This window comes from Vigna radiata, unplaced genomic scaffold, assembly GCF_000741045.1.
Source record: "Vigna radiata var. radiata cultivar VC1973A unplaced genomic scaffold, Vradiata_ver6 scaffold_270, whole genome shotgun sequence".
NCBI lineage: Eukaryota > Viridiplantae > Streptophyta > Magnoliopsida > Fabales > Fabaceae > Vigna > Vigna radiata.
In genome coordinates, this window is record NW_014543806.1 from 355,615 (window position 1) to 366,092 (window position 10,478).

General features: G+C 28.9%; 2 protein-coding genes across 2 annotated transcripts in view; both read left to right on the top strand.

Moving 5' to 3' along the window:
• Positions 1 to 854: 854 nt before the first annotated feature.
• On the top strand, positions 855 to 3,824 carry LOC106754815 (auxin-responsive protein IAA8). Its single transcript, XM_014636882.2, has 6 exons — positions 855 to 1,305; positions 1,395 to 1,567; positions 1,698 to 1,924; positions 2,047 to 2,188; positions 3,039 to 3,100; positions 3,469 to 3,824. The coding sequence occupies exons 1-6, from the start codon at positions 901 to 903 to the stop codon at positions 3,504 to 3,506; spliced, it is 1,047 nt and encodes a 348-aa protein (XP_014492368.1). The 5' UTR covers positions 855 to 900; the 3' UTR covers positions 3,507 to 3,824.
• Positions 3,825 to 5,662: 1,838 nt separating this feature from the next.
• Positions 5,663 to 10,478, top strand: part of LOC106754814 (auxin-responsive protein IAA8) — a 10,040-nt gene continuing 5,224 nt past the window's right edge. The window contains exon 1 of the mRNA XM_014636881.2: positions 5,663 to 5,836. The gene's annotated coding sequence lies outside the window, so the exon portion shown is untranslated. The remainder of the gene's footprint in view (positions 5,837 to 10,478) is intronic.

Here is a 10,478-nt window from a genome sequence, read left to right on the forward strand (position 1 = left end):
GTTAGGTTTTTATTTTTCTGAGTGAGAAGGGGGTCAAGATATTTCTTTAGTTGACTATTGTAGCTTTTTCCCATTGTTTTCCTTTTGTTACTGAAATAACTTTCTTTTGCCTTTGTGTTTTGTGTTTCATTTTCTAAATGCTACCAGAAAACCCATTCAAGGTTTATTTTTTTTTGTTTGCATTGTTCAGAATTTTTTAATAAAAGAATGCTTTTAGTAACTTTTTTTTTTATTCAAAGTCGTTTTTGTTAATGTTGGATTTAACGTTCTTATCAACTAGATCGAGTCTACAAAATTAAATAAATAAAAAATTTAATGGATACTTAATCATTTCACTTTATTTTATTGTGTAATATGCTATTTAAAATATCTGTAAAATAATACAATTTTGATTATGCATCTGCAAATGTCCGATTCATATAAAATTTTATGTACATGATGATCACAATAGTTTCGCATGGTTTAATGGTTGAATTGATAAAATTTTGTGAGGTAAAAGTTACTGGAAGTGGCATTCTACTATGTTTAACACCAGGTGTGGTTTGTGTTTGTTTATATAATGATATAAGGACACTTTCAATAACATTTTTTGGGAAATTTATTTCATTTATTAACTTGCGTCTATTGGAGTTTCATCAACTTTATTTTAACAGATAGGGTGTGATATGCCGTCCACAGTGTAAGTGAATCTTTACAAAATGGTAACGTGAGCATTAAGATTGTATACCATTTGATTAAATCACAATGATAACAATGCTTTTACTGGATGGAGTGCTGAAACCAAATTTTCTTCGTTATTTTTTCATTGTAATTTTGTATGGCATATCTTTCTGGCAGTCTGTCAAGTGAATTGTGGTTTATGATGGTTTTGTTCAATACAGTTCGTAAATTTGGAGTCTGATGTCTCCGCCTCTGTTGGTTACTGAAGATGAAGGGCAGAACAATGCCTCAATGGTAGCGTCTGCATCTTCACCAACCATGGAGTGTTTCACCCCACATGAGGCTAGATTGAAAGAACGCAATTACCTGGGATTGTCAGATTGCTCTTCGGTGGACAGTTCTACTGTCCCGAGTTTGTCTGGTGAGAAAAAGAACCTGAATTTGAAGGCTACTGAGTTGAGGCTGGGCCTTCCTGGATCCCAGTCACCTGAAAGGGATCCAGATATTTTCCCATTGACCTCAGCAAAACTTGACGAGAAACCACTGTTCCCTTTGCTTCCTACAAAGGATGGAATCTTCACATTATCCCAGAAAACTGTGGTCTCCGGCAACAAAAGAGGTTTCGCTGACACGATGAACACTGAGGTGAAAAGTGTTTCTTTTAACAAAGGTTAAATAAATGTTTAATACTACTTCTGAGTCTGATTCTTCACAATCTCTGTTGTTTGGGGAAGTTTCCTGGAAATGCAGGGATAAACATGATGCTATCACCTAAACCTTCTGGGATTCAATCAACCATAGTGAAAGAAGTATCCAGCAAGGTTTTACAGGAACGTCCTGCTGCAGAAAATGGAACTGGTCTTAACCATACAGGAGCTTCTATCAGTGGCAGTGCACCTGCTTCCAAGTAAGGGAAACTTGCTAGATCAATGATCTATACTCTTCAGGAGGATCTTGAAGTTGGAGGAAAGACCTCAAGGTGTATTCCATACATTTCTAATTTTGCTAATTAGTTCATATCTCTATATCTGTGATAGGGCACAAGTTGTTGGTTGGCCTCCTATAAGGTCATTTAGGAAAAACTCATTGGCCACCACTTCAAAGAACAATGATGAAGTAGATGGAAAACCATGTCCAGCCGCACTCTTTGTGAAGGTCAGCATGGATGGTGCTCCCTATCTGAGGAAAGTAGATCTAAGAAATTATACAACATACCAGGAACTGTCTTCTGCCCTTGAGAAGATGTTCAGCTGTTTCACTCTAGGTGATATGTTAGAGACGTTACAGCAATGATTTGTTTAAGCCAGTCATTTACTGCAAATTATTCTTGTTTAAGCAAGTATCTTTTGAATGACTTTATCATTTATGACATGTGTATAATACCAGGTCAATGTGGTTCCCATGGAGTCCCAGGAAGAGAAATCTTGAGTGAGAGCAAGCTGAAGGACCTCCTGCATGGTTCGGAATATGTACTTACTTATGAAGATAAAGATGGTGACTGGATGCTTGTTGGAGATGTACCATGGGAGTAAGTTTCTGAACCTTTTTGTGGCTCTAACAATCTCTGCATTTTCAACTTCTCGTTGTATTGTTTTGATAATTATGGGAGATATGCCCTGGTAGTAAGTTTCTGAACCTTGTCTGAGCTATAACAATCTTTGTGTTTTCAACTTATAAACTATACTTGTTTCTATAATAATCGGGCTAGATGCTTTGGCAAATTTATGAAGTGATGAATTATTCTTCAATCAGGGGTATGTGCAATATGTTGCCAACAACTCCAATTGTTTAGAAATTTTCCATATGTTCATAAGATACTGTAACACATATCATATGTTCATTTTTTTTCTCATGTTTTTCTTTAATTGCAATTGATAACTTTTGTGGTGTTTTCATTAAACTTAATTATCTAGATTGATTTATAGTTGATTGACACTAACTGTAAAAATATTTTCATTGAAAGTGGATCAAATTTAACCTCTTCCTATAAAAGTTTGACTTCATTCTAAAATGACTGTTTTCTTTCTATTATGGAACTCGTGTTCCGTTTTTAAATGTTCCTCAATTTTTAAGAATTTGGGGCAGCGGTCATTATATTCAGTGGAGAACACATAGCTTTGAAGCTTAATGTATGTTTCGTGGTTCCATACTAAGAACTCGGTCACGGTTAGGATTTTCGGGTATTGCCACTCGGTTATGCTTCTTATTCGAATTTGCTAATATTCACTTTCGTACTGGTATCAAGTCTAGCAAACTAGTTCTATTTGTACCAAGAATTTGTCAATTGTAAGAATGATGGAATCAAATCAGTTAATTGTTGTTTCACTTCACTCTAGCTTTTATCCTATGGTTAACTGCAATTTTTCTTTTGTTTACAGTATGTTCATTGACACATGCAAAAGGCTTAAAATCATGAAGGGTTCTGATGCCATTGGCTTAGGTATGTATTCTGGGTGAGATAATTCCTTTTGATAGACTCGGGGCTTCTGTTTTAAATCAAAGGGTACGCAGAGCTAATAGCCGGTCGTAGATAATGATTATAATACTGGATTTTGCTATTTTCAGACAGTGCCAATTTATATGTTTATACACTAAATGAAAAAGGGTTTAATTCAAGGATAAGCTGGATTGAGTTCGCATGAAAACATGTATAAAACAAGGAATCCGTGATTGAAAGTACATTAGTTTATATATCCAATTGACGACCATGGTTGCCTACAGTCTGTTGCTTCCTTGTAAATTGCAACTCGATGAAAAAACCAGCTTCTGTGTTCAAGCATGCTTAAGTGGCCTTTCTTTTCATTGCAGCTCCAAGGGCCATGGAAAAATCCAGGAGCAGGAGCTAGTCGTTATTGGAAGTGTTGACTGCGTTTTGTCTACTTTACTGAAAGTTGCTGGATATGAGAAAGATGTGAAAAGAAAACTATGGTATAAACGACCGAATGCCGGTTTTGATGTTTAACTGTTATTAAAGATGTTTATTATTAAAAGTCCCAGAATAGTGTCTTGGTCTTTTGTTTGTGTTACATTTGTTTCAATATAATACCTTGTGAAGCTACCTTGAATATTAGTAATTGTGGAGTCTGTAATCTTTATAGGAACCGTTTGTTTGGATAAGCTGAATGTATGTTATAATCAATGTATTGTTGTTTTTCTATGATTTACTATTCCATAGTTTTTCTTTCTCTTGAAGGGCATATTTTCATGCCTACCTCATTCAATCAAATGATTCCTTGGGGACACCCCAGTTTCGCTTCAGCCTATTCTGGTTAAAGATAACTTATGAAATTGAATGAATTTTATTGTGACTTTTACTTATTGGTATATTTTTTTAACAAATTTCAATATTAGTTATTGTGTTAGCGCTGTCCTTACCCATGGATGGACATGCATAGGAACACTTTACAGGTATACCAGAATTGAGCTACTCTTAGTGGTGAGACGAATTAATATAAGACTCACTTTTTGTAGTTTCTATTTTTCTTTAAGTGACATTTGTGTTTCAAACGAACTTGTTTTATGGGCAAGTTTTTGGGTAGAAGTTTTCTTAAAAGGTTTGGTTAGTTCTCTCTAATTTGTTTTGAGAGAAATTCAAAAATAAATTAGACTTAGTTAAGATAAGAGATTTGACACTACTTTTAATAAAAGAAAAATTTAAGGTGAGTTTATACATTGTTTTGTGGTGTTTAACTCTTTTTAATCACCGTGAGACTAAGATTTATTTGAACTTTTAACAATTTTCTTTAATAGTGAGTTTTTTTTTTCTTATTTTTTTATATTGATATATTTTCTTTTGAGTTGAAACATTCTCAATCACAAGTACTTTAGTAGTCATATTTTTTTCTTTTTATTATATCTTTACCAATGATCATATATAGACTTCTTTATTCATATTGTATCTTCTTTGAGTTGATCATTATAATAAATCTTTGTTTTGGTAACAATGATTGGTATTTTGAGCATAAATTTATTAAAAAAAATTAAAAAAAAGACCCGAGTTAAACAAAAGATATTATATCACCTTCAATCAATAAATTTATAAATCTTCATATTTATCATCAAGAACTTAAACTTATACTAATTTTCAATAATAAATATCTATATTTTGATAGATTTATGAATTGATTTATATTCATCAAATTGCTCCATGTGTATATGAAATCCTTTTCATTGGAAAAAAAGTTTTATGTCCCTCATATTAGTTTTTCATATATATATATATTGTTAAATAAGGAGATATGACAACTAACTAATACAATTGAAAAGCAATACAATAATGCCATGCATTTAATATTTAAAAAAATAAAATTATTTTTTCAAGGTTTTAGAATATATTGACTTTTGTTTTGATTTTATTATTCTTTTTTTTTCTGTGGTCCTGCTATTTTAAAAATACTTGAGTTTTGTCCTTGTAATACTTGATTTACAATAAGTGATGATGTTTAGGGTAGAATGTCATGTCATTGACTTATGATAATTCTCACATGTTATGTTAAGGGGTCGTATCTAAAAATGTAAATTAATGCATGATGAAAGTAAAACTATGTTATATTTATGAAACCAAAAATATTTAGAGTGAAGCATGCATCTTAGTAAGGTCTAATAATGTACACTAGCCTCTTAGGGGAGCTTCTGGTGAGAAGTTAAAGTCAAAAGCTTTGAGGTTTTTTTCCGTTCAAAGGGTCAAACTTCTAATTTAGGAGTAACCAAATGTAGAAAACATTAAAAAAAAATGTTTCAGATACAGCTATAGGAATGCTATGTTTTAATGATGATCTAGGATTAAAAAGATTAAAATGGAACATTATTTATTAAAAAGATGAAATTATGGTATTGGTGAGGGGGGAGTTTGGATCAAGAATAAATAAGATTATTATGTTAATTATATAATGGATTAGCGACAACAGGTGTTTGGCTTTATCGCCGCTGTCTACTTTTTTTATTTATTTATTTAATTTTTAATTAATATTTATGATAAAAGATGGGTTCATTTAATTTGTGTGTGTTGTGTGCAGTATGCACACTCCAAAGCTTTTGTTGCTTTGTGCTTAATGGAAGGGCCTTGAGCTTTTTTCTTTCTCTGTCTCTCCTTTCTTTAGGTTTCACTCTCAACACACTCTCCCTCTTTCTCTCCCACAATCTCTCTTCTTCACTCTCCCAATCTCCATTTCCACAGGTGCGTCTGTCTCTGCTTCACTTTTCTATTCTATTTGTCTTTTCTCTCTTTTAATTTCCATTTTTAATGTCTTTCTTTCCTCTTTCTCATAGAATGTGTGTACTTACTGTTTTTCTTTATGTCTATATTTTTATTTTATTTTTTTCAATTTCTCAAATGTTCGTTCACAGCACTCCATGCCTGCCTCTGGGTTTGATTGCTTTTTTTTTTTTGGGAAAAAAATGAAATTGTTTTGGAAGGTTTTGGTGAGGCTGTGGATCTGATTTAACTGATAAACTTTTTCTTTCTTTCTTTGTATATTTTTATTTTCAATTTCTCTGCTATTCATTTTTCTCCTTTTTTTTGTGTTTTTAACTCTGATAAAAGTTTGAGCACTGCAGCATGTATGAATAAAAGTCTCAGAAAAAATAAAATGAAAAAAAGGTGGAAAATGATTGTTTGACTACGGACTTAGTGTACAATTTTTCGTTTTTTTGGTTTTCATTTATTGAAGAGTTCGTCGCTATTAAATGATACTCAGATTATCAATATGCTTTGTTCGATTATTTTTCGTGGGTTTTATTTTTCAACGAAAATATGAAAAATTTTTTGGCTTTTTCTTTTTCCCTTGTGATGCAGCTTCTGTAATGGATGGGTNTATATATATATATATATATATATATATATATATATATATATATATATATATATATATATATATATATATATATATATATATATATAAATAAATGCTTCCCAAACTAACAGAAAATCAAACATGCAATGTTATGTTTAATTTTGATGGTTTATATTAACAAATATTCTAAAACAATAGTCATTAAGAAGCTTCCATCTTCTAGGTAATCAATAAGTAAGGTATATCAATGTCTGTTCTTAAGTCAATTTATTTCACATATGCATGTTATTACTAAAATAATCTATCTATAAAAGAATAATATCAATCACACATTATGTTTTTATAGAAAAGTGGTATTATTAATTGGTAATATAAGAATATTATATTCTTAAGAAGAGAAAAAAGAAAAAATAAATAAAGTAATGATAGAAAAAGAATATAGTAAGAAAGGAGAATAAGGTCCCTTGTGGGGTCACCACCCGGCAAAGGCACTTCTATTCCTACTTTGTTGTCCCCCAACAAACATCCACTTCACTGTTTTTTCTTTCTTTTTTTCTCTCTTTGACCCAATCCCAAACCTTTTTATTGTCTTTCCCTTCTTACCTCCTTCATTTAATAATCTCTTCGTATGATAACACTTATTTCTTCTATTTTATTTTAGAAACATTCATTCAACCTTAAATAAAAAAATTCTTACAATTAAAAAGTAAAGTTTTAAATGTAAAAAATAAAAACATTCAATTATTTACGAAAAGCATATTACCACTAAAGAACAACCAAGCTGCTGATCATAATAAAAAAAAATCAAATTATACTGTAAGTTGACCCAAGCAGCCAATACTCAACAAGTTTTAAATCTAATTCATATGTGACAAAATTATACGTTCACATTAAAAAACACATAAAAAAAATATTTATTTTATTTACATTTTGAAATAAACTAAATTTAATTATATATATATATATATATATATATATATATTAAAATATGCACGTATGTGCATATGTATATTTATTTATTCTTATATTAAAATGATACTTTTTTTCCACAAAACATGACTTGATACAAGATTATTTATAATTCAGTAATGTTATAATTGTTTATGATATTTTTTATATAATAATTAAATAGTCTGTTTTTTTTTTTGTCTAAAAGATATCTTAATTTTAATATTTTTAGTTTTATAGTTTTTCTATTTAATTTTCAGTTAATATGATATTTAAAAAACAATAGAGGAAGGAAGTATCACTTTGTAAAAAAAAAAAGAATGTGCATTATTTTTTTACAATATAAACAATACAAGTTTTACTCATTAGAAACATGATCTACAACAATAAATATATATTTTCTTTATTTTACTATTATTTTATTACAACATAAACAATACATATTTTACTTATTACAACTTTTACAATTTATTTTATATATTTTCTTTATTTTTCTTATATATATATATATATATATATATATATGTATTTTTTATTTTCATTAAACAATTTTAAAACTTCTCTCAGTTTTACATTTAATTATTCATAGTTTTTCTGTATTTTCTTAAATGCTTATAAGAAGATAGAAGGATAATGGTAAAGATAGATTTTTGGAAGTATGAGAATTAAAAAAAAATAAAAAAAGAAGATCTGAAATGGTTGATATTGTATGTACAGGTATGTGTAAAGTGGTGAGAAGAGATGGTAAATATGGTTTGGAGAGTGGTTGAATTAATTAGAGGAGTCACGGGCAGGTATGATTTGTTGCTAAAGAGAGGCAGTGATGAGTGATTACTGTGTTTTTTTGTCGTGTGTGTTGGTTGTTTGAGGGTGAAGTAGTGAAAGAAGAATCCTTTGGAAATATTTGTTGTGAGGGAATAATTATAGTCACTCGAGTGTTACTGAATTCAATTATACAGTTTTCTTTCACTGCCCAATTGGCATGGTTGACTCTGTTGAGGGTTATGTTATGTTATGTTATGGTTGCAGGCAGGGCCAAGATTGTGCTTTTGCTTCCTCCACACACTGCAGTAATCATTTCATGTCAGTAAATCACTCTCTTATGTCTTCTCCTCTTTCTTCTCTTCAACACTATTTCCCTCCAAATTCATCCCATCTCAAATATTTACCCATGCCAATGCTTTCTGTTGCTAAATAAATACTACACTCTTCATCATCATCATCATCATATTTCTTTCTCATGTAATATTACTACGTACACAACTGTTAATCATGATGACTGATCATGCTTCTTCCAATAAGGGCCTTCGCCATTACCCTCCAAAGATTGCACTGTAACTTCACTGCTCAAATATTTTCAACTCATACTTTACATGATAAATTAAATGTTTGTAATCTGATCTTGATGGAGACTACTCAAATTCATTTCACTGTTCATCCTTTCAATATTTTTCTTTTGCATCTGTTCATTTTAACACCACTCCAACCAAATTACTCAACTTTCATACAAAAATAAATAATTTTTTTTTTTTCTTGTCAATTGAAAGTTGACCCAGAAGGACAAAAATGGTATTGCAAATTTTGAATCCAAACAAGAGACTGTCTAGCAAGTGTGTGATCAAGTAATATTGATGAATGGGTTAAAAATATTTAGTTTTTTTACATCAAATTAAAATTTATTTTTTTTAAATTTTAGTTTTAAAAATAAATATAAATTTATTATTTTAAATTTATTATTTTAAATTTATTTTTATATTTTAAATTAATATTTGAATTTTTTATTTTATTTAATACGTTATAATTTTAAATATCAACTTAAAACAAGTTTAATATATAAAAAGTTAATGTAATTAAAAGAAATATTAAAAATAAAATTTATTCGAGATGGTTACAAAATTCATGTTGGACTTCGTCATATTTAAGTCATAATTAATTAAGAAATTAATGGTTAATTAATTAATTAATCAATGGTTATTTAAAGAAAATGGAAGTGAGGATGTGATTATTGATAGCTCCTGAATCCGCGACAAGATAGTAATTTAATTCTGATTCTTTTGTCTGCATCCACAGTTCTTCACTCAATCCATTTGTTTCTCCCTCTTAATCAATCATAACTACACTCCAACGTGTTTTTTCCTCTTAAATATAGTTTGTATGTTGTTTTTGTCCTTTCACGTTTTATTTAATTTACTCACTTATTTTATAGAAAATTAATTTTACTATTTATATTTTTAAAATAATTCCTAATAATTTTTTATTATCTTTGATTTAACTTTGTTAATATTTAAAAATAATTTTTTTTATGTTGTCAGAAAAAGATCTTTTAAGCTTCTTTAAAAATGTAAAAGATTAAATTAGACTTTTTTAACAGATAAATACCAAATTGATTAAAACGTAAAAATTAAAAGATAATTTGTATAGTTTATTCATTGTAATGTTTAATGAATGTTGATTTTAGTTTAACATTTTCCTACTTTGTTCTTTGTTTATTAACTTTCTATTACTACTCTTCTTTGTCTTTCAAAAATAATTGATATTAAATGTTTAAATAAGTGAAAAATATGAAACGAGGGAAATGAGTACAAATTAAGAAATGCTATATGATTTTTTTTTTAAATTTGGTAAAATGATTCAAAAAGGAATTTTTTTTTGTCTCATTTAGTTTTCTAAAAAGTAGAAAAACATGCAAATGAAAAATAACTTTTCTATATTTTCCAGGAAATATAAATTAAAACGATGTTTTAAAAGTTAGAAGTGAAACTAAAATTTATATGTTTTTTTAAGAACCAATAAAACATTTACGTCTCAATATTTAATTTTCTTCCTTTTAAACTATTGATTTTTTTTTCTAAATAAACTAATTTGCAAAAGTTTTTAAATTTTTATTTTCTTACAATTGTTGCTTTCGTGAAAAATAAATTCTGCTTAAGAAAAAAAAAATAAAATCAAAGTGGCACAAAATAGCTTATTCATTGGTATATATATATATATATATATTGTTAAATAAGGAGATATGACAACTAACTAATACAATTGAAAAGCAATACAATAATGCCATGCATTTAATATTTAAAAAAA

What these genes read in the sequence shown, in the direction of transcription:
- LOC106754815 (XM_014636882.2), top strand. Translation starts at nt 901, where the DNA reads ATGTCTCCGCCTCTGTTGGTTACTGAAGATGAAGGGCAGAACAATGCC. An exon ending in GGCAGTGCACCTGCTTCCAA is followed by an intron (nt 1,568 to 1,697) that starts GTAAGGGAAACT and finishes TATCTGTGATAG; the next exon opens with GGCACAAGTTGTTGGTTGGC. An exon ending in GTTCAGCTGTTTCACTCTAG is followed by an intron (nt 1,925 to 2,046) that starts GTGATATGTTAG and finishes GTATAATACCAG; the next exon opens with GTCAATGTGGTTCCCATGGA.